At 42.0% G+C, this 23,450-nt stretch overlaps 2 protein-coding genes across 4 annotated transcripts; both read left to right on the top strand.

Annotated features, from left to right (window-relative positions):
• The first annotated feature begins 52 nt into the window (after positions 1–52).
• On the top strand, positions 53–16,798 carry LOC104151987 (sulfotransferase 6B1). 3 transcript variants are annotated; one of them, XM_009687200.2, is made up of 10 exons: positions 53–648; positions 732–913; positions 3,052–3,213; positions 4,986–5,031; positions 10,590–10,729; positions 11,407–11,496; positions 12,130–12,256; positions 13,234–13,328; positions 13,840–13,996; positions 14,915–16,798. In XM_009687200.2, exons 3-10 carry the CDS (start codon positions 3,148–3,150, stop codon positions 15,043–15,045), a joined length of 852 nt encoding a protein of 283 aa, XP_009685495.1. In that variant the 5' UTR covers positions 53–648; positions 732–913; positions 3,052–3,147; the 3' UTR covers positions 15,046–16,798. The 3 variants fall into 3 exon arrangements, with proteins under 3 accessions (XP_009685495.1, XP_009685737.1, XP_009685414.1); XM_009687442.2 differs by adding an exon at positions 8,953–9,029 and having other exon boundaries at positions 732–3,213; XM_009687119.2 differs by lacking the exons at positions 53–648; positions 732–913 and adding an exon at positions 8,789–9,029 and having other exon boundaries at positions 3,169–3,213.
• Positions 16,799–17,096: 298 nt separating this feature from the next.
• LOC104152330 (sulfotransferase 6B1) lies at positions 17,097–22,698 on the top strand. Its single transcript, XM_009687671.2, has 7 exons — positions 17,097–17,399; positions 18,646–18,791; positions 19,255–19,344; positions 20,037–20,163; positions 20,477–20,571; positions 20,994–21,150; positions 22,371–22,698. Exons 1-7 carry the CDS (start codon positions 17,198–17,200, stop codon positions 22,499–22,501), a joined length of 948 nt encoding a protein of 315 aa, XP_009685966.2. The 5' UTR covers positions 17,097–17,197; the 3' UTR covers positions 22,502–22,698.
• Positions 22,699–23,450: the final 752 nt, after the last annotated feature.

Here is a 23,450-nt window from a genome sequence, read left to right as displayed (position 1 = left end):
AAAATGAAATAAAGCTATAGCTTATAGCTGCCTTTTAAATTGTTTCATGGATTTCCAATACCTCCTACACCTATCTTTCTGTGAGGTCTGGTCCTGATTTAAGAGGAGCCATGAATCGGCTGTAAGGGGATAGTTGGAGAAGCAAGAGGTTGACCCGTAGTCATGATTTCTCAAGTTATATCACTGAGTGATGTCCTTTGGTTACCTGCAAGTATCAGCTTCTCTGATAATGCTGGGAATATTAGTAGTCACTGACAGTGGCCTTACATGTTAATCTACTGCTGTAAGGAGCAGAATTGGAATCGGTATTAACCTGACTGACCTACATGTGGAAAAGTAACTGGGAGAAGCTCCTGGTCAGGTCTTGGGTCCTAGCTGCTTTTTTATCCATGCAGGTCTGCCCTGAAGTGAAGGGTGAAGCAGTGTTTTCAAAATTTCAAACTTTCATGTGGTGGGTCCTGGAAGTTCAAGGCATCTGGCAATGCTGTGTTAGCAGCACTGTGGGAGGGATGTGTCTTGGCTCCTACTGTGGAACTCTGCGAAGACCTGATGCGAGCATTAGTCTTTTAGGATTTTCAGAAAAGCTCAGAAGAAACTTCCTGACTAAACTTCAGCTACCCTTCCAGAAGCTTGCCCTGCCTGAGAACGGTAAGGCTTGTAACAGCCAGTTGCACCGCGCAGGCAGCCTGTGTGCTACTCCAAGGGCAACTATCTTCTCCAGCTTTTCTTAGGTCCTTCCATGCATCTGGGACAGGGTGTACACCTTCCCTGGGGAGCAGAGCAGTATCTTTGCAGCCTTATTCAGCTGACAAAACTCAACACGTCCCATGCTCGTGCAGTGACTGAGCCACATCATTTTTGGATCAAAGACTCTGAGAAGGATTTTTCCTGCTGCTGGCTGCTGTAAACCATGGTAGGACATGTCTCTGCACCTGAACATAGGCTCTCTCTCTGCTCTGTGGTCCCAGGAATACTTTTCTGCTGCTGGTTCCCAAGCAATGAGGGAAAGAAATTGCATAGTTCAGATGCAGAGAGTGCAACTGCTGGACTTCTTCCCCTGAGATAAGGATGTATTTTAATCTCTTTTAAACTTCCAGACTAGGAAAGAGAGCTTCTAACAAATCTGCAGTTCATTTTACTAAGTTTTCTTCTGCTAGTCAGTTCCCTACATAGCAGCTGACTGCTTCTGCTTCCTACTCCATGAAGGTGCTGCATTAACATTTCTGTGGAGTAAATATACTCCAGAAATCAACTATTTAAAGATTCAGTACTCTTTTCTCATCAGGGTATTTCCTCAGACCAGCTCTTTATCCACTCTTCAAAGCAGTGTTGTCCCTTTCTCCATCACCCTGCAGTTCTCCAATCTGATAGTCTTCAGGTTTGGAGAAGGGTAGTATTTTGCATTTCTAATACTTTTCTTCCACAGGTTTCTTTTAGTCGGTACGCGTCAACTTAACTGGAGATCACTTTTCTTTTTTTTTGAGTCAACAACTACTGAAGGTTAGCAGGAACTCTGCTGGAAAGAAAGATAAGTGTGGGGGGTTAAAGCCAAATGAGTGAAACAAAGGTTTTCCACAATATGATCTGGGCTGTGTACAGTAAGCCCTTCACCAAAAAACTATGTTATTCAGACCAGACTTCTTTGTATGAGTTAGTAACCATTCTTATTCTAGGCCACAAAGCTTCAAGTAAAATCAAGTAAAAACCATTGTAAACAATAAGATGTCACCAATCCACTGAGGGATAGGGTGTGGGAAAGCCCAGATGATACAGCAAAGCTAGTCCCAGCATCCCCCTTTCCACAGGGAGTCAAGGATCCCAGTCACCAGTGCTGATCACCTATGATCAGCAGCCTCTGCTGCTGATCATAGGACAGAGCCCCAGCATGGGAACAGCACTGGAACTATTAAGGAGTGAAACGTAATTTGTTGTCTTGTCATTGTACGTTGGTAGGAGTCCCGTTGTTTTGTGGCTGACTTTTACTCACTGTAATTCAGATAAAGTCTGCAGAGTTACAACTGTTATAAAACTGCTATTCAAATGGCTATATAGACTTCAGGACATGGTGAAACGGATTCAAAAGTGGATCAGTCCCAGGTGTCCATCCTCCCTAACCACTCTAAAGAACTCTGCCATCTCAGGCTGGAGGTAGTGGGGGAGAAAGGCGAAGGCCAGGAGGGCCGAGCTCCTGAAGCAGTTCCTGATCTGTATCCCTGGTGCGTACAGAAAACTGTCATCAGTTTAAGAATACTTTAAAGTAGGATGCTAAAAGCTGCAAATATTCAGGCATTTCATCATTAACTGAATGACTGCAGCAGCTGTGGAGTTTCTGGAGTGCAGAACAGTAACAGGCATTGGCAGAAAAGGACTTAAACTAATCATCTAAAGACATAAAAGTCTTACCTTTTCCAATTTTTCTGTGGAAATATTTTTCTTAGTATATATATCTTAGCATCTACCTATCTATCTATCTATATCTATATATCTATCTTAGTATGTCTGATGAGCTGTGCTATTACTGACTATTTTTATGTCTTACGTGTTTGGAGCTAAAACCCCCTCATCCTTACACATAAAACAAATCTCAGCATAGGAAATGAACTTGAATTAGGAAATGTGAAAAGAAAGACAAAAGTTGAGGGATACTGTTAGGATCAAAAAGGGGAGTGGTGACAATGAGGGAGCCTTTGACACTAAGAAGGAAGGAGGGGGAAATAGAAAGAGGGAGAAGCTTTCATGTTTTTGTATCTGTATTTTTCTTGGGATCAAAGGGGACTGTGCGTTTTAATTGACTCTAAGCTATAAAAGTTCCCCAGAATGGAGATTTAAAGAGAAAATTGTCCAGTGCCAGGTACATCAAGTGAAATATGAGTTCACCATTCCCCTCTAAGGATGAATCTAGAGGTAAAGAATGGATTCTAATTAGAGAAGAAAAGAGCCAAGGAGTCCTGCTGGAGCTCAAAATATAGATTGGCAAGATGAATCAAACCTGCTGGCCAGAAACAAAAGGAAGAGAAAATCATGAGGGAAATTTTTTTTTTGTTTATTTAGCGCAGGAAAGTAAGAAAATGGTAGAACATGGAAAAAGGAGAAATGAGAAGAAAGAATTTTCCAGAAAGTTTACAGTGAGCACTTGACATCTGGTCCATGGTGAAATGCCTTCAGCAGAGCCCCTCAGCAAACGAGCGCTCCCAGGAGACAGGCCAAGAAGAGGTGAGTGGCTGCACAAGTGGCCTCACCCACTTTGCTCTAGGGCTTGCTCTAGTTCAGGGCTGAGACACAGTGACATGGTAACTGTGCGCAGGACAGTTTGATTATATGGCTGCTGCATGACATACTGGGAAGCCCAGTACTGAGACGTTAGCTTTGCTAGCCTGTGTCTAGCAGGGCTTGGAGAGCAGTGTGGTACAAAACAGCTTGGGTCCAGCGCTACATGCAGAGCCCGAGGAAATACAGCACAGACATGTAGAGAAGCTCTGCAGGGAGCCATCTCATGTCTCTCAGGGTTTGTTAGATATGATGCTGCCAAAAAGAGTTACGTTGCTAAGCTCACCCTGGAAGCAACTCAGGAGTGCTTATCACTCAGTGACATGTCTGAGCTTGTAACTCTTGGTCCAACACTAGCAATCATTAATGTTCAGTCTGACTAAACTCCACATAGATAGTTGAGAACTGGATGTTTCTAGGGAAGAGATGCACAAATTACTGTTTTCCTCCCTGTTTCCTTACCTCAACTCCTCTCTCCTGTACCCCTGTCTGTATAGCCTATGACTCTCAAGGCAGAGCCCTATGTCTTCCTCCTACATCCCAAAGTGTATACACTCCCAGCTGCACATGACAAAGCCCTGGTCTTTCTGCAGAACGCACAGCATGGAGCGTGTTCAGCTTGCTTAGTCCTCTGCTCTGAGGGACTCGAGGAGAGGTGAAAAAAAATGGTAGGGCATGAGCCAAGAGTAAGTAGGACAAGTGTGGCTGGTAGTGCCCATGTGCTGGCCTGGTGGCCAGCTAGTCAACATCTGAATTAGCCCACAGGCCATTAGCTGGCCATTCTACTTTAAACTTTCCAAAGGACTAGTTTACAGTATCACTGGTTGGGACTTAACAAAATCCATGGAAAAGCATGTTTTGAAAGAAAACAAAAAGAGAAAAACATTGTGGTTTATTTTCCACGACTTTCCAATCCTGATATTACAATATTTGAATAAAACTAAATGTCTTTCATAAGTTAAGTGAAAGAAACAGTAAAAATATGATATTTAGACAAGAAATTAAATTATCTTTTCCCTGTGAAATACACATTTTTGCCTATGCTTATGACCCGAGATGGACATTTCCAGCTCCTCTAAACATATACTCACTCGTGTCTCATGTGCACTACTGAGCAAGTTACATGTGCTTTAGTAATCTTGATTTGTGCATTTCAGTCCATCCATCTAAAATCAGAATGATAAATTTTTTTGCAAAGAATCTGACATGGGTAATTTTTTCCTTTTCTTAGGCATCTAAATAATCTGTTTCAAGATATCTGCTTAATCACCTTCATTTAAAATCTGGTAGAATTGTGTTTTAGATGTGGCCACATATGCATTACCACATTACGCTTTGTATGACATAATTATTTCTCTCTTAAAGATCCCAGGGCTTTGACTATTTCATGGGCATAGAGCATAATGGGATTAATGATGGGTTTGCAGGCAACAGGAGATTTACTGTGTTAGCAAAACTCAGAAAGTCCTCCAACATATCAGTGAGTGTTTCGTAAGGCTTTGAGACTCTTTTGTCCCCTCCTGCCCATTTGTCCCCCTTCATCTTTTACTTTTGATGTCAAATTCTATGGATACCCAAGGGAGCAAAAAAATTACTTTTTAAATGGCATTGTGAGTCAGGTCACTGATTAGATGCCAGATCAAACAGTATTTTAGAGGGTAAATAAAATGAGTCTGGATCATGTACGGAGTATTAATTCTTTTTCATCTCTGTTTCAGGATTTCCTGCAGTTTCAAGAAAGCAACAATAGCATCTTGAAGTCTGGTAAATAGTCTGTTTTGTGGCTTTTTGCACACATCTGTCACGTACTCTTGAGGAGTCATACTGTAGCCCTTCTGGGCTCCACCCACTTAATGTCCTGGTAACATATAGATGTAAGCTATTGATAAGATGAAGAATTCAGCAATATGGCTCACATGGACATACTACTGATCCATGGATCCCAGATTTTAACAGAGAGTGCATTAGGAATATGGATCTGCGGACCAAGACTAATTCTACATTCTCTTAAAATTGGAAGGCATAATAATCTTCGGAACCATCAAAACTAGTAAATGTCAAGATAGGAAGATCTATGAAAATTTCTTAAGCTAATTTTTATCAAACTCTGAATCTAGTATGTAGAAGATTGCTATAGCATTAACATAAGAGTACTTGTATATAGCACAATAAGGGTAAAAAGATTATGCAGTTGCCAGATAAGATGTTGATACCCAAGTAAAGATGTCCTTACAAACCTAATTCTTTTACTTAAGCATTTGAGTGGGATCTTTCCTTACATATTCCCTGCAGTTTTGGGAAACTGAGGTGTGTAGAATTGAGCATGGTTCTTGCGGTGGTACTTTAGCAAGCCCTCCACTTACAGACCTCCAAGGCAAAGCGACTAATACACTCAGGGTTGAATGTCTGGAATGTTTGCGTCTAGAAGTGTAATTGGGTAAGACTGGCTGATTTTTAACGAGAAGTGCTAGCCATTCTACTGGATAAGAGAACACATTCTACTGAATAAGCGAACAGTGATTTATTCTTCATGTTGTCTCAACGATCAGTTTATCTCAGGCAAGTAGCGTTCAGTGATTTAGAAAAAACAAGGAGGGTGAGAAGTCAGTTTTATTGAAATCAACAGAAGAAAACACCTTTTAGCTTTAGAAGAACCAGGACTTCTTTCAGAGTAATAGAAGAGAGTAGTAAGTATGGCTGCAGCCCTTCCTTTGCTGTAATCCTACTCCCAGTAAATCCCATTCCCTCAGCTGAAGAATCAGATTCTACCACCCCAGTCTCTATCTGGAGGCTTTGACTCCCCTCTGATCAAGCACATGCTAAATTATTCAAGGGGAAGAATTGCCACATTTGGCATTGTCATGATAGAGCCAATTCCACTTTAAGCTCTACTACTCATAGACTCAGTTGTAGGAGCCCAGGAAATGTTCCCCCAGGGTTTTTTTTGGGGCAGACGGATGATCAGAGGGATTTTGGGATAGCTTCCTGAATGAATGAAGGACCAAATCTTAAATCTCATTAGGTCATTTTGGAATACTAATCTATGGAAGTCTTTTCCAGAGTCTGACTGAGATGAATGCAGTTCATAGCAATAATTACAGGGACATACTTTTTCCAGTTTAACATCTGAGTGTACAATGTGTTGAGGGTATGTTTGGGGGCTGCTCTGGTGTTTCATTTAACAGAAAATGGATCCACATAAACAGATCAGCTCACTAGGCAATTTTCATCTGGCAATGTCTTGTGACTATCACAGGAATGGTCACCAGCCTCTTTCTGCAAAGCTCCACAATCAGGAGAGATCAGGTCTGATACTTCATGGGAAGTCAGGAACTTTTGGAGGCATTGTAGTCGCTTGAATAGCAAATACCGTTAATCTGGTGATTACCAAATCCTTTAATCTATTTTTAATCTCCATGTTTTTAAAGCTGCTTCTTAGAAACTTTAAACCATCTGATGTTTTCCTGCAGTCTCCTCTTTCAGTATTTGGCAGGATCGGAAGGTCTTTCTTATGTAACATGTACGGTGCAAGATACAGTCCTTCCATCTCTCAGATAAGGTATCAGAGCAGTTGGCTGCATCAAAGGCTCACATTACTAAATCTTGATCCCGCTATTTTTGCCAAGAAATTTAATTCCCCTCAAAATCTCTCCTCATGACTTAGGTCTTCTAATTGGTTTTTCTCCACTAATACTGTTTTGTTGGTTCCTATGGATAAAACTTGCCTCCAAGGAATAATTGGCCTGACCACCTTTTCTGGCAAAAATGTATTGGAAATCCTCTGGATTTTCTCTCTCAAAATTGTCCAGACTGTCCTGTCAGGAGTGGAGTGTGGGAGTGAAATGAGCTGTTTCTATCATGGAACCCTTGTCCACATTGTTGCCTGAGACAGATCAACCATTTATATATGGTTTTTTTGCCTTTTTCTCTTGATTAGGGGATGTCTACTCTCCCTACCCTTTTCTTGCCAGAAGGTAAAAATCTCAGTTAAATAGAGTGTTAGTCCATGACAGCTTCATACCAAGGGAAGGTAAAAGTAAAAAATTGAGGCTTTCATGTTTTGTTGGTGTGGCTGCTTACACATAAAAACCCACAAATGTGGATACAGAGGAATATTTCATGATACAGCAACTTCTAGCAGAAATACTTTGTATTACACAAAATGTTATACAAATTTTTCCAATCTTTTACATTGCAAATTAGTCCTTTATTTTCTTTCTACTGCAGCCCGTCCATCTCCCATTAATGCCAGTGAAGTGACTGCCAGTGATGGTGCCAGCTGCCTGCACTTTGGTGCTACCCCTCTCATTCTACAAATGGATGAGGGGGGAGTCATATGATGTTTACTTGGTTCAGATACCCGATGCACGTAGGGGGACTTTATATATTGACTATGTAGTCAATATATAACTTTATAGCTTTACAGAAAAAAGAGATAACAGGAAAAGCATCAGATTTCTATGGACTAATCAAAATTGATGTCAAAATGCAATATCTGTAGAGCTACTTTAGCCTGCCAGCACTGCAGTGTGCCTCAGTGCCCAGGCTTGAATCCCTCAGGGCATTGACAAAATGACAAAAGCATACAGGTGCTAAGCTGCTAGCCTTCCTGCTTTGAGGGCCTGAAATGGCAAGATGGAGATAAGAAAAAGTGAAATTTAGATGCTTGTCATGGATTTTGGGGGGGAAATTTATTTTTTCATTCCTCTCTTCTTTATGACACGTTCTTATGTGAGACACATATCATGAAATCTGGGCCTAATTGTAGGTTTATCTAGTGAAATCAGTGGAGTCAGAGTTTCATCACCTGAAGTGCATTATAGATGCCTATCATGATAACTGAGGCTACTATCAAATCAGTAATAATTAATTAGTTGTTAAATAGTGATTGAAATCATTAAGGAAGGAATGCATATAAATTAGTCAAAACTCAGTGTTGCAGTCTAAACAGAGGAAAAACAATGGCAAAGAGTGTGTTAGTCCTTGTGCCCTCCCAGCCATCAGCTGGAAGGAGCAGCTGGCCACCATCACAGGACAGTCTGCAGCTCACTGACACAGTGAACACTTTCTTTTCCAGTACCAACACTTCTGATCCCAATTTAGTGAGAATGGTCAGTTATATAATAAAAAATCCCAGTAGAGTGAATGCTGAAAAGAACAGAATTGCCATGAGGAATTTGATTATGCAGTTTAAACCCTAGCCTATATTTAATGTCCTTCTTGTATTTTGATATATTATGTTCACAAGCTCTGTGCTGTAATTATTTGCAGATTTTTGCATATGATGCTTTGAAGTTAGATGAGAGTTTTAACCTAAGATGCAATTACATGTTCTTGTTTTTCTTGTTGAATTACTTTCAATCTCTGTGGATTTCAAAGGGTTCAAGTGACTTAAGATCTTTGTCTAGAGTTACGTATTTCTTCATGGTTTCAGAAAGAATAGTAAACTATTGTTCACAGGATGCAAAAAAAAAAAAAAAGGCCCTATTAAAAGGTAATGTGGTTCTCTTTCTCTGCATAGTGTTTCGTACTGTGAAAGAACTTGTGTATGAGAGAGAGGATGGAAAAACCGAGGAAGAAATTTATTGATCTGGTAGATAAGGCAATGGTTGCTGCTAACACAATGGTCCGTGAGGAACTGCTTTTTTCTTACAAGGGGATTCTCTACCCTGTTACTGTTTGCAGTCCTGAAGTATTCAGAGCCATGGAAGACCTTGAAGCCAGAACTGATGATGTCATTTTGGCAGGATATCCCAAATCTGGTGAATATAGTTTGCTTTCTTCATTAGAAAAAGTTCTTCAATGAGAAAGAAGTATGTAGTATTTAGAATTTTCATAAAATTTTGTAAAACTTTTTTTTTTCTCAAAAAGGCACAATGAAGCATGAAGACATCATATAGGGAATTTTTCAAATGAATGAGAAAATGGCATTTGATTTTCTTCGCTAATACATGTAAAAGTTTTTATAAATTTTAATTTTATGTTTATGAATTAAAATACACAAACTAGAGAGAATCAAAATATAATTCTCATACCAGAAATAACTAGATCTCCTGACATGGCAGGTCCTAGTCTTACAGTTATATTTGTAAAGCTCCTAGCTTTATATTTCTGCATAGAACTGAGCTTTTGGTGCCTTCACGTGCAATGTTGCATATTCTGTAGGTTTTTCACACTGATATCAAGAATTTCGGAAATCCATAACTATGAAAAAATTGTTTTCATAACACTCTGACAGAGTCCCACTGATCTTTGACTATGAGGAGATCAAGAGAAGGTCTTTGCTGGGGTTGCTAGATTACACTACATCTTTGCTGCTTTTACCTGAAAACACTCTCTGGTCACTGTCAGAGCTACAGATCTGATGAGATGGGTCACATATCCATTTTACCGCAGCTATTTCTCTCCTCATGTGGTAGGATTCACAGTGTCTTACAGTAGTTAGTAACATTTTACAGAATTGAAAAGCGTTTGCTTTTTTATCACGTTCTCTTTTCTAAGATGTGCTATGCACCAAAATGTGGCCACTAATACTGTAATGACAAAGATGTAGAAATTCCTTGTCCAGAAGTCAGGAAGCGGTAAACTAAAGGTGGGAGTTCTTTACAGGCCCTCTTTCATGTTATGCATAAAAATATAATTTATATACATAGGAAATGTCACTTTAGAAACTTAATTTTTATATATATATTGGTAAAGAAAATGATCATATAGCACAATTTTCAGATCTAGTTTTGCTATTTTTTTAACTGTAAGAAGAAAAGATATACGTGTGTGTGTGTGTGTGTATACGTATATATACGTATGCCGATAGGAGTGATAAAGTGAGTTGTTCAGGGTCCACAGGGTTCACTCAGCTTTATGTGGTTTTGTGACTGTGGGGCACTATGTTGAAGTTTTGTGATTCATCTTTCCTCCCATAATAATCCTATATAGCATGTGAGAAACCATATATGATATACTAGTCTTTGAGGTACGGGTTTACCACCTCAGTCCCCCCTTGTATTTGTCACAATAAAAAATCTGTTACATTGATACCTTAGTGATTCTTATCCTTTTTTAGTTAATTAATGATATACAAGTTTTTCCAACTGCTACTAAGCCATCTGAGTTGGAGAAATGTTCCCTTATGAAGGGAGAAGGTATTTCCAGTACTGCTGAGGGGAATTGTCCAGATAGTCAGCTGTGATTGTATCACATGAAAAGGGATCGGGCAACTCACCTGGCAGTACTTACCTTGGATACCTCTCGGATCTCCTGGCAAATCCATTTCTGCTTATTCTAAAGGTTTTACAAATAATTTTGGTTTTTATCCCTTTCAGGTACAAATTGGATAGGTCAGATCTTAACTGATCTGGTAACAACCTTTGACAAGAAAAATCAAGATGAAGAAAACAGTGTGAATGACGAAGAGCTAGAAGAATTTCCCTACCTTGAAGTTGGAGATATTCAGAAATATGAGGTGGGCACAGAATACTTATTAAAGTTGTTAAAATTTGGTGTTTCAAACATTTAATATATGGTGTGTGAAATATCCCACTCTTTGATAAGATCTCTGACCATTTCTCTGTAGGCTGCATCTGCCCAGGATGAATCTTGAGGTCTTGCAAATGCTGAAGAATAAATGCGCTATATGCCCTACTATGTACTAGCAATAGTATAGCCCTACTAGAAAGCAGGGACTACTGAAATTCATTGTAATACATTTTACATTTAAGTTTCATAACCAGTCAAAAAACATAGGAATAACTTTTGTCTCTTCTATTAGCTCCTCTTCCTCACCCTTTCTCTTTCATTAGGATCCTTTAGCTTTCACCTCCTCTCAGTTAGTCTGCTTCCTGCCTTTAGATTTGATCCCTCTGTAGCAGAACACATTAAATTCATTTATCTCTGAAGAGAATTAGCAATGGATAATCTTCTTTCCAAATGTTAATTTTCAGGGGCTTTGGCGGATTAGAGCTACTCAGAGTAGTCCTCTAAGATCCCAAGACAATACATAGAGAATATAAGTACTTCTATTAGCCAAAAATTGTTGATAAATTTAACAAATTAGTATTTTACCAGGGTAAGATTTTATCATGGAGAAAATACTTCTATTAATTGAACTATCCACTTTCCTCCTTCCAATTCTTAATAAAGCGAATGAACAAATTACCTTCCAGAAGAGTTATATTTACTCATCTCCTTCCTGACAATCTTCCCAGATCAATCTTCAGAAATAAAGCCAAGGTGAGTGCTGATTTTAACGTGGTGTCAACACATATCCTAACAGATTTTTTAAAGTCAATTTAGTACTTTATTGCCCATTTTCAAAATATCCACTACACTTATTAATGCTTAGCTGGGCTATTTCTAAGTGTGTGCTAAATAACTGCCATTCATCTTACCAAATATCAGTGAAGTCTGAAAACAAAAAAATGGTGTCTCCATCTCCACAAGCGATATGAGAGGGAAAATCTCAGCACTGGAATTTATTTCTGCATGGTTTCTTACAGGAGTGATGATGTCACAAGTGAGGGTGTCAGCATGTTAAGTTTTAGAGAGAATTTGTATTTGTGTGATTTTTTCCACATATACCTAAGTAATGAATGATGCTTGTATATAACAAACCAGGCTTAGATTCTGCATAATTAATTTGTTAACCTGGAAAGGATAATTTAAAAATTATAGGCAATAATCTTCACAAGGTAATGAAGCAAAATGAAATACTACATCTTCTAGATTTAGAACAAAAGTACTACTTTTGCAAGTAATATATGAGGCACTATAAATTTCCCAAGCTGCAGTTATAAAGTAGATTATTATATTTATACTGTGATTTGTTCTATCTTGCTCTAGAAATAAAACATTTTAATTTTCTAGATATTGCTGCTGATTCGCAATCCGAAAGATGTGGCTACATCTTTTTACCATTTTTCCAATGGCTTGTCTCCTCTTCCCTCCTATGAGACCTGGGATGACTTCTTCATAGCTTTCATGACTGGGAGAAGTACAGTATATTCTTCTATCTGTGTCAATTATTCAGTGATTTGACTTTGTTTGGGCCAAGTCTAGTGTATTACAAAAGAAAGTCACCCTCCCACCCCAGTATCAAATTGTGTAAATTCTCCAGTTTGGCATATGCCATGGTCAGTAGAAGGAGGATTAAGCAGGGTCTCAGACTGGGTTAGGGAGCTCTGCAAGGTAGTTTGAGTACTGTTAGCTCCTCAGTGGACTTGCAGCTGCAAGTCCACTGAAATGTTGACAAGTTTCGCTATTTGTGGACTCAGAAATGGTAGCATATGCCTGAGGCACATGCACGTGAAGGCAGCAGCTGCTAGGCTGGGCTTTTGTGGACTTTTCCCTGGCTCCCTGTTCTTGCCTGTGGGTGTGGCTGCAGCTACCCTTCACTCCCAGCCACACGCTCATGCCCCGATGCTGTTCCCTACATCGTTCCAGTATGACTGTCTGTGGGGCTGGACGACGAGCCAGCTAAGGGGGCAGACTGGGCTTTAAAACAGCCCTGCAAAACATGTGAGAAAGGGAGTGAGACTCACAGCAGTTCCGCTAGCACAGCAAGGGGTCACACAAAACTGGAAACATGCAGCCAGGGTGAGAGTTGCTTAAAAAAACCCCACACCTGAGAGGACCTTTTCTGTGGAGGTGCTCACAGAGGCGCTGAGCGCTCCCCGCTGACCTCCCGTGAAGGCAGATCCTTCAGAGCAGCACTGAGTTGGTAAGGTGTCCTACACTGCTGCCTTTGGCTTTAGAGAAAATGATAATGATCTGAACAGTCTGGAGCAAAACCCCATAATTCCCACAGAAGGGGGTAAGGCCTTTGGCATAGATGTGATTAATAGTGTCCATGCCTGAGGCAGCAACCTGAGCAGTAAAAACTGGATTATATTATAAGAAGCATGTTATATTATAAGAAGCATGTCTAATCTTCATTTAGTCTTCATCTTAAGATTATTTAATTTTATTTAGTGCCCTGGGGATCCTACTTTAATTACCTTTCTGAATGGAACAAGCATGTTGATGATGAAAACATTATGACCATAACTTATGAAGAGCTGAAAGAGGTGAGGTTAACAATATTTAATAAATATTTTATACTTCAAAGAGCATTTGTTCCTAAACTGATTAACCATTATATTCAAATAGTGTGTTCATACTGATGAATAAGATGAGATAGATTTTTGGTTTTGGGGAGGGCAAAATAAAATTCAAACTTTTGTAATTTTATTCATAAAAATAGTTCTTGCTTTGTTGTAAGTTGTGGTATAAGCCAAAATCACTGTAAATCTAAATCCCAAATAATTCTTTTTTGGAGCTCTTATATACTCAACACTGTTGATCTGGCTCAGCTGTAAATCATTTACGTTTGTTTGTAAACTATAGGAAGATAACTTATATCTCTTCTGTAACAACTGTGGAAATGAGAACCACTAAGTACTGCTTCAGTCCTACTGAACCCTGTGAATAGTTTATACATGTAGCCAGCAGAGAGATGTAGAGAAGTGAAAACACCTTGAAAAGGAAACAATGCATTTTGTTTGGATGAGATGTGATGTGTTACTTTCCTCTTTTCAGAATCGGGCCCTGGGAGTGAAAAATATAACTGCTTTCTTTGGGATTTCCCTGACTGAGGAAGAGCTTCAGGGTATTGTAAAGAGGAGCAGCTTCCAGTCTATGAAGGAGAACTCACTGAAAACCCATGGGGCACTGGGCAGTGTCCTCTTTCGTAAAGGTAGGGAGCTCCAAAAGGTCCAGAGGTAGAAATATCAGTCTCTGAAGAGGTTGGCTCACCCATCATTAGCATCTTTTTTGCAGACATGATGTTAGGTACACATTAGCATCAACCAGGTTATCACAGTTATGCCTGAGAAGACTAGTCAGGAGAATGCAAATTTTAGAGGGCCACAGACGAACGTCAGGAAGGAGAGAAACGCTGACTGAAAGAATAGTCTTGTGTTTGAACTCGTCTCCTTCTCTGGGCCAAGACCGCTGTGTTTTCTTCTGCTGTTAGGTGTTTACCTGCACAGGACTAACTCTTTAAAAGCAGGCAAATTGGGCCAATCTCAGCCTGAATGATACGATTACACTTTTTAGGAGTGTGTAGGGTCTCCTGAAAGGACCACTGCTAATCCCTGTTCACTCTAACCTTCAAGAAAGCCAAAGGAAAGCAAAAGGGAACTACTTTTGCAGTCTCGTGTAGAGGACACTCAATCATGGCAGCCTGGGCAGACTTGGGTTCCAGAGTCTATTTCTGCTTTTTGCATTAAAAGAGTCACTGGATAAAAATACAAGCTGCCAAGTGAACAGAAACCTAGCCCGGCCTCCTTCTGGGTGACAAGTCTAAATCAAGTGCTCATGATCTTTCACCTTGTCAGTCAGAACTGACTCTAGAGTGAAAAGTCACTGGGAAATAGACTTTTGAGTGGCCTTGTTGGATATGGGCATCTGAAGAAGAGCTTATGTAGTTTGATCCCTTTCCTTATAGTAGTTTCATACAATCGTAACTCCACTGACTTCACAAATGACTGAAGTTTTATCTTGAAAAATGGAACAATTCAACTGAATGTATAATAGAACAAGAATTACAGATCTTATGAATAAAAAAGGATGCAAATTCATGTTTTTCAAGAGTTTCTTTGTTTTTTTGAAGGTGGTGTAAGTGATTGGAAGAATATTTTCAATGAAGATCAGAACCAGGAAATGGACAAAGCATTTGAAGAGCACATAGCAGGAACTAAACTGGGTACAAAGTTAAAGTATGAAGTATACTGCAAAAGCTGAAGCGTGATGAAACATGGTTAGCACAAGAGCTTTCCACTATGCTCGCTGATCGTCTGACTGATATAAACTAGAAAACTAGTGCAATAATGAATAACAGGCTTTTGGTTTAAACATGATGTCTTTGGCTTGCTTTGATTACATCATTTTGTGGAACAAGATGGTAATTAATCATATTCAAATAAACTTGATAGCTATCACCTGAAAGGAAATACACACTTTCTCTTTCCAGCCAAACTCAATCTTTGTAGACTGTATAAATTATGTAGTATGTGGAGGTCTTTATGCAAAAATGTTTCAGATCAGGCAATATCTTTGCAAAAAAGGATAACTAGAAAAATACGGATCTGACACAATCTTAATTAATGATGTTATGAATCTTCCCCATGACTTCAGCATAAACAGGACCAAGGCTAGATGCAGGGGAATGAAGGGGAATGAAGACTATAATTTTTAAGGATTTAAATTTTTCTGAATATAGAATTTCAAACTGGATTTCAGATTAGAGACTGCTGTTAAGAGGCAAGAGAGGCATTGTTTTTATACATAAGCCCAAATAATTATCTCTTTATATCAGAAAAATCCCCAAATGATGTCTTTTTAGTATTACATAAATTGGAACTTGCTCAACTGAAGATAATGATTTTTTACCTGCACAAAAGTTAGTAAAAAGCAAAATCATGAAATTTATATCTTTTCCTTGGGTTTGAAGAGATTGCTTAGTCTATATCACCTATGCGCCTTTTCTGAGGCTGCTTTTCTGTTTTCCATGTTAAATCATAAAATGGAAAAATAAGATGTAATCAATACAGACCTGAAGATCATATTCCCCATTATTCTGGCCATTGGAGCAATCTTATGACAAAACTATAGTTTGCATTCCCTCTGTTCATTCCTGATTTAACAAAAGTACCCTCAGTAAAGCTTTAATTTAAATTAATGTTTAAACACTAAAATAAATTAATTTTCAAACTGAAAATTCTCAGAAACTGAAGAGGCCAAAATTCTCTGGGACTGACTATGTTGAAAATATTGGAGTGTTAAGGGTGATGGCGTGAAACATTAATTTATCTCATCATTTTATTGCGGCATTGACATTTGGCACTGTGGATACCCTACCTCAGACCTACCCAGGGATCAGCTGTACTTTAGGCAGCTGTTCTGGAAAAACAGAATATTCTTTAAGTATACTTGAAGTTCAAATATAAATCTCTCTCTTTCTCTCGATACATATAAATATATATAAATTTAGCACATAGCAAATAATAAGTAAAAGTAAGAGATATAATAGGAAAGGAGAAACTATTCAATGTCTTTTTGCTTCATTCTTCTAAAGTTGATTAATTCTGGCCAGATGTGCAGGAATGCAGAGTTTCACACAGGAATAGGAATGAAGATGTAATAATAATTGAAGTATGTAGAAAAAATAGATAGTTTCAAAGCAATAAAATTTAATAAAATTTGCTACAGAATATATAAAATCTGACTCAAGCCATCTGTGAGTCACTAGAAATTATCTAGAGAACTCAGAAAGGTGCCATATACCTGGGAGAGGGCTTACGTAATAGCTGCATTTTAAAATGTGAGGAATTAAAATCAAAATAGACCAGTCACCTTAACTTGATATCTGGAAAGTTACTAGCAGAAATTATCAGGAAACCAACCTTGAAACATTTTGAGGACAATAAGGTGGTAAGTATAAACCATGTCATTTGTATTCATCCTTTAGAAGATAACTTTCTGAATAAAGCATAGGCAGAGGCTGGTTGTGTAGTCTGCACTGCATTGCACTGCATAGCTCACCAGTTAAAAACATTTTAGGCAACATACTTTATAGCTTGCTCTTGAGTTTCATTCCACATTCTGAATGCTAGCAGTGCTGCCACAGTTGTCACAGGAGCAGTGCTTTGTAGAAAAGAGACTACTCTTGCTACCATCAGCTGCACTGGAGACTCCTTATCTCCACTGTCAGTCTCCAGTACCATAATTTCGAAGTGAGTTAAGAGACCACAAATGGAGTTAATCAGTGACCTGTGTCATCATTCCTGAGTGAACGCCCTTTATGGTTTGCTTATTTGTCATAGAAAGTCCTTCTGGATCGTAGAAAGACAACCTTAATCTCAGTCTGCTTGTAGAGTTCCGCAGGGATACAAACATGACTACAAATAGGGAAAGAGTTGCTGAAATAATGGAAAAGGCTTTCTCAGAGTGTGAAAAAATAGCTCCAGAGGATCTGCAGTTTTCCTACAAAGGCATTTTTTACCCTATTACTCTTAGCAGCCCAGAAACTTTGGAAGCTCTGAAATCCTTTGAAGCCAGGAGTGATGATGTGATTCTCATAGGCTATCCTAAAACAGGTGAGTGCTGCTTGCTTGATAGAGAGTCAAATACACAATGCTGCAATCCAGAAGTGTGTGCCATCATTTAACACAGCAGTTATACCTGAGGAAAGCTTATGGTGATGTTAATCTGCTGAGGAGTTTATGGGATCATAAAATTAGGTTGTAAGGCACCTCTAGAGTAACCCAACCTCCTGTTCAAAGCAGGGGTAACTTCAAAATTATTTCTGGTTGTTCAAGGCTTTGTCCAGCAGAGTTTCAATACTTTGAGGGCACAGATCTCACTGCAAACCTATGGCAGTGTTTTTCCACTGTAGCGCTTTGTTTTTGAACTTTTATGTAGTCAAACTTCCCTTTGCTACAACTTGTAATATTTCCCATTGGTCATTTCCTGGGGGACTCTGAGAAGAGTCTGGCTCTGTTTTCTCATCAATAACCTCCCTGAAGGTAGCGGAAGACTGCAGTAAGGTCCTTGTTTACTTTTTTTTTTCCTTTGGCCTGGACAAACCTAGCCTTTCCATATGTTTCAGTTGCTCCACCTCCCAGTGATTTCAGTTGATCTCAGCTGGACTTTCTCCAGATGGGTGGTATCTCTTGCACTTGGAGGCCTGAACTGCTCACAATATTCTAGTGGTGGCCTCACCTGTGCTGGCTAAATCAGGATAATCACTCCCCTTCATTTTCTGACTATACTTTTGCTAAAATAGGAAAGTATATGGTTAACATTCCTGCTGCAAGGGCAATACAGGGAACGGTTCCTACTAATGAGGGCAGAAACGCATTTGTTTCCATAGACTTCTTGCATTGCAGAACACAGGTAATTCCTGTGCATCGGGCTGGACGGAAAGGCATGCCTGGCACCAGGACTCTTGTCTACTTCCTTTCCCTCTCAATACAGCTGTTTTGCATTCCTTCATGTTTGTTCCTAATCCCTTCAGAGAAATGTGTATACAGGTCATTTGCAGAAAAAGAGGAGCTGGTGATCCTTATCTTAACTGCTTTGTGTGCAGCCTGCAGAGCTGTGCACAGCCAGAAATGGTGGAAAGGTGTGAGTCACACGGAAGCTGTGCCAGGTTATAAAGCTCGAGAGAGCTGAGACTGGTGCAAAGGCTGTGAGGAGCCTGTCGGTCTGTTAGTTTGCTCAATGATCCCTTCTCCTGCTCGTTTTGCAAAGCTAGCTGAGGGCAAGGGGTGAGGTCACACTCTGTTGACTGTAACAAGGCTGTAAACAGGAGCGGGGCAGCATGTATCTTTATCGTTTCAGGTACAAACTGGCTCGATGAAATTGTGAGGGAACTGGAATCATCGGATGCCAAATATACAGAGGAAGAAATGAAAGAGAGAATAAATGTTGAAAAGGAGCTACAGATGTTTCCACGTCTAGAGTTTGGAGATCCTGGGAAATTTGAGGTTGGCAGAGACTGGATATTGTCAAATTTCCTACTTAAGGTAGAAATAGTTGAAAGAGCATGAGCGATCTCAGAGATGATGCACAGGCTCTATAGCCATAAAAAGTGCTATGGTCAGCACAAGTAGCACCTCCTATTGCCCCTCGTGTCCCACCCCCAGGGCCTCAGAGCACAGACGGTGCTGAAGTGCCACAGGGGCCTGCAGCCTTGGACCAAACAGGTTGGATGAGTAAGAACTCTCTCACGGGTGTCCTGTCCTCAGGACCATCTGCTGTGAAGCAATGGTATGTAGCAGAAGCTGGCGGAAGCGTACCTCTGCAGTGTGCCCCTGTAGGTTTTCCAAGGGACAAGTGATAAGATCCTTCTTCTCTGGTCTCACCTTTCCCCTTTATCCATGATGCCTGAAATGGCACACTACACTGAGTAAGACACTCCTGTCCTTTTTCTTTCCGCTTGTTTTAAAGAGAATGAAGAAATTGCCTTCCAGAAGAATTATAGTAACCCATCTTGCACCTCATTTCCTGCCCCAGTCCTTCTTCCAAGGGAAGGCTAAGGTGAGTCCTCTCTCTGCGTTGCACTGCAAAAGCATTTCCACCGCAACTTAGCTTTCTGCTGCCTGCGTGAAATGTGTTTCCTGCAGTTCCACCTGGTCTGTTCAATGCTCAGGGACATTTCCAAAAGCAAAAGGGCAGCTTGCTGTGTGTTGAAGCTGTGAATACATGTCCTATCTCAGCAGCAGCTGTGCTGGCTCAAGAGGGTACTGTCACTGGGCTTGTAGTTTGGTGTCACTGCCCCTTCAGATCTCTTTGGAAAAATACTTCCAGATTTCTGCTGAGAAACTGAGCAGGGCCTTAGCCTGCCTCTAAGAGTCAGGTACTGACGGAAAGCTCACCACAGGCGGGGGCTAAGGCCTTCTTCAATGGGGGTTGGTGCAGTGAGAAGCACAGGTGCACCCACAGCCTGCTCATGAGTCTCCTGGTCAGTAGCCCAAGAGGTCATTTCTCTTGATTGGAGTGAGCTCAGAGCTTTGTTGCAAGGACATCAGTGGAAAGTTTCTTGTTGGCAGCCTGATGCTCACATGAGCAGCCTGCCAAGGCTCTGATTTCTTACTCAGGTGAAAGAATTAGGCCAGCATTGCCCACACCGCACAATGTGAGTGGGTATTCATGGCCACTTGACTTGTTGGGAACTTAGTGTTTTGCCCAGTCACCAAATCCCAACCAAATCGTGTGTTTTCTTCTACAAGATCCTTGTGCTGGCTCGGAACCCCAAGGACACGGCCGTCTCCTACTACCACTTCAACAACAACTTGCCTATGCTGCCCTCCTTCTCCTCCTGGGATGAGTACTTTGCAGCTTTCATGAATGGGAGATGTATGTTTGCCTCCTTCCTCTAGTATTCTTCTCCACCTCGGGGCATACCCAGCACCCTGGGCCTGAGAACTGTAGCCCAGCACCCCTTCCCAAGCATCTGCCATGGGCATTGTGGGGTTCAGTGCTACCTAATGGCCAGAGCTGGGGAGATCCCATGTAGAGCTCATCCAGAAGAACAGAGATGCTACTCTGCTCCTCACTCCACGATCTTGGCGCCCCTCTTAGACAGCCGTCTGGTCTGACTCCTCTGTTTGGAAAAGGACCCCTTTTGGGCGATACCCTGTATGGCTATGACTCTTGCTTTTGTCCGCAGTGGGCTGGGGATCCTACTTTGACCACTTAGTGGAATGGAACAAGCGTATTGACAATGAGAGGATCATGATGATAAGCTACGAGGAACTGAAAGAGGTGAGGTGTCTTGCCCAGCTCTTCCTTCACGCACACACTGCGTGGCCCCCCCGATACACACAGCTGTGGGGACGAAGAAAGTCTTGGATCAAACCTATGTGCCTCCTGAGGAGAGCAAGCCTTTCTGAGCTGTTTGTTCCCTTATGCCTAGGGGAGGTCCATGGGAGTTAGGAGGAGGGCAGCTTTCCCTCTCTTCAGAAGGAGTCATTTGTGGTGCAGTTACTTACAGGAGAGAAGAGGCGGCCTTGAAGCTGAAGCTGCTGTTTGTAGGTTCCCTCGCTGTTGCAAGCCCTTACAATTCCTAGATGTTGCTGTGGGAGGAAGCCATCTTTGGTTAGGTTTTCCACCAGCAGCTGGCTAGATACCAGAGGTAAGGTGTCAAGCGTTTTGATTTCTCCACTGTGCTATGTTCCTTTGGTCAGAACCAGGTAGAGGGAATGAAGAAGATCGCTTCCTTCTTTGGGTTCTCCCTAACTGAGGAAGATTTTCCTAGAATTGCCAAGAAGACCAGTTTCCAAGCCATGAAAGAGAAATCCAAGGAAACCCACGGAAAACTTGGGAACATCCTTTTCCGGAAGGGTGAGTGTCTGCAAGTGAAGAAACTGCCTTATATGTCTCCTTCCAGCTGGTCCCTGTCACTTATCCATGAGCCCACTGGGCTGGTGGGGAAGCACAGGCATGGATGAGGTCTCTTCTGGGTCACCTTGTATGATGGGCTTCTGTTGTTGACAGGATTCTGGTACTGCTAGCAGGGAACATACAAGAGTGCCTGAGTTATCCCAGCTTACAATCCCCTGCCGTTGCTTCCTTTGGCAAACTGTGTTGCTACGTTCCCCTGTGGCAACCCTGATCAGTCAGCAAGTGAGGTGCCAAGATGGAGGGTGGCACTTAGCACTTATTGGTGTAGGTTCCTTTTCATGGACGGGTGGTGGCATGGCCTTCTCCTGGGCAGTCAGGTGGTGAGATTGCTCCTGGATCTGAAGGGGAAGATGACCAGTTTGGTGTGATGTGAAGAGAAAGGCCCACCTGAGCCTTGCTGCCTTAGGAGAGGAGCTGCCAGAAGATCTTTGGACTTTTCTGGCCGCACATGTCATTTTACCTAAGTCCACTTCGGGAGGAAGTGGGGTGGTGGGACCTGGGCATCTTGAACCTCAGCGGAGTGCACTCCTCACTGCTCTGTTGGCCTCCCTGGTATCTTCTTGTTATGTCCTGAGTGAGAACTGCAAAATTTTCCCATTATGATTTCTCTCAACGTGTGTGTCAGTGGCCGCCCCAGGGATGGTCCCTTGCAGACTTGGGGTCAGGGACAGGGCACAGGCAACCTGGCTGCTCCCCATGGCATTGGAAGTTACTGACTTCTGGATGCCAAGGGCGTGGGCTTGCTTCAATCCCTTTCCAGCTCCACCCCTTAGAACAAGCGGGATTTAACTGCTTTCCTTGCCACCTACCTCCCCATTGACCCAAACTGCGTCCCTCTGAAGAGGAAAGTCTTCACAAATGAGCTTTCCCCAGTGACCAAGGACTGTTTCTTCTCCCTTCAATGCAAAAGCTGCACAAAACTACCTTGGAAACCTCCCCTGACGAGGGAGGTTGTGCAGTCAGCGAGCCAGCAGCGCTCTCTGCAGCCTGGCTGTGGCCAGTGTTTCTCTTTGCTTGCTGACTTGTCCTTCCCCGGCAATCAGGCCTCTTGGGGCTCTTTCCCACCTGATGTTTGTGCTGAGACTGCCTGTTGCTGCCAAGTTGTTATCCTTTCTCAGTAGTGGCCACCTTAAATCCTTGTTACTTCCTGCTGTGCATAGGGGTTGTTGGGAACTGGAGAGACTACTTCTCTAAAGCTCAGAATGAAGAGATGGATCGAAAATTTCATGATTGCCTAAGCGGAACAAAGCTGGCAGCAAGGATGAAATACGATGTGTACTGCAAAGCCTGAAAAGCAGAAGAGCAGCCCAACAGCAAGTGCTTCTCCAGAGATGATCTGTCCCCAAGATTCCTGCCTCCGGACAAAGAGAAGGACCACACAGAGGTCTTCCTGGCACTGCCAAGCAATTGGCAATTCCTAGGCACGTGCTCAGCATTAGAGCCTGGGCCTTGCTTGATGCAACCTAATAAAATGCATGTGTGCTTTGACTGAGTACCTCTTTTCTCTTCCAGAAGGGAGATGTTGCATGGGCGTCATAGCAGTGGAATGGTGGGGTCCCTGTGGCTGCTTCACAGCTGGAGATAGCAAGCGAGACTTATGCTGTGCTCACGGGTGAGGGAGAGGGGCCTCCGAAGGGCCTCTCCTCCTCAACCCAATGGGTTCAGCATGGGCTTGTGGTGTGAGTCTCAGCCCCTAAATGTCAGTGTATGGGGAGAGTGAAACTTCTCTCTCTCCTCAACTGGTAACTGCTGCCCTCTGGCGGTGTCCCTTGACTCCCGGACAGAGAGGCACTTCCCCCCAAAATCTCGCCTGCCGTCCCCAACAACGGCACTAGCAGGGCTACCGCTGCGTCCGTATGCCAGGGCATTCAAAGAGCCCTGCCGGACCTAGAGACGCGGGCACAAGTCCGTGGGCTATGTGCAGCGGCCGAGCGCTTGAAAGAGAGGCAAGGAGCAGACTCAAGAGAGTCCTGCGCAAAAGTGCTTTGTTGCAGTGAAGGTGCACGGGCGTCAGTCAGAAGCCCGCCGGCTCCTGCCCCACGGCTCCCCTGGGCCCCCAGCGGGGAGTTAAGCGCTCCCCAAAGACAAGTTCCGACAGGCCAAAGCACACTGCACGTGCCGCCGGGGTTGCCGCTCTTACCGTGTGGCAGGGGTGCTGCCAAGGGGGTTTTTTTCCCTTTCCTTTTTCTTCTTTCCTTGAGTTCCTTCCCGTTTTTGTCTTTCCTTTTTTTAACCTCGTC

Source organism: Struthio camelus, chromosome 3 (genome assembly GCF_040807025.1).
Source record: "Struthio camelus isolate bStrCam1 chromosome 3, bStrCam1.hap1, whole genome shotgun sequence".
NCBI classification, from domain to species: domain Eukaryota; kingdom Metazoa; phylum Chordata; class Aves; order Struthioniformes; family Struthionidae; genus Struthio; species Struthio camelus.
The sequence above is the reverse complement of the archived record's forward strand: the minus strand, read 5'-3'. Positions and strand labels throughout refer to the sequence as shown.

Bases quoted from the DNA above. Each gene is read 5' to 3' on its own strand.
- LOC104151987 (XM_009687119.2), top strand. From the start codon at position 8,816: ATGAGAGAGAGGATGGAAAAACCGAGGAAGAAATTTATTGATCTGGTA. The intron at 10,730-11,406 runs GTGGGCACAGAA...TTCTTAATAAAG, and splicing joins GAGATATTCAGAAATATGAG to CGAATGAACAAATTACCTTC. The intron at 13,997-14,914 runs GTAGGGAGCTCC...GTTTTTTTGAAG, and splicing joins CAGTGTCCTCTTTCGTAAAG to GTGGTGTAAGTGATTGGAAG.
- LOC104152330 (XM_009687671.2), top strand. From the start codon at position 17,198: ATGACTACAAATAGGGAAAGAGTTGCTGAAATAATGGAAAAGGCTTTC. The intron at 17,400-18,645 runs GTGAGTGCTGCT...TTATCGTTTCAG, and splicing joins CATAGGCTATCCTAAAACAG to GTACAAACTGGCTCGATGAA. The intron at 19,345-20,036 runs GTGAGTCCTCTC...TTCTTCTACAAG, and splicing joins TCTTCCAAGGGAAGGCTAAG to ATCCTTGTGCTGGCTCGGAA.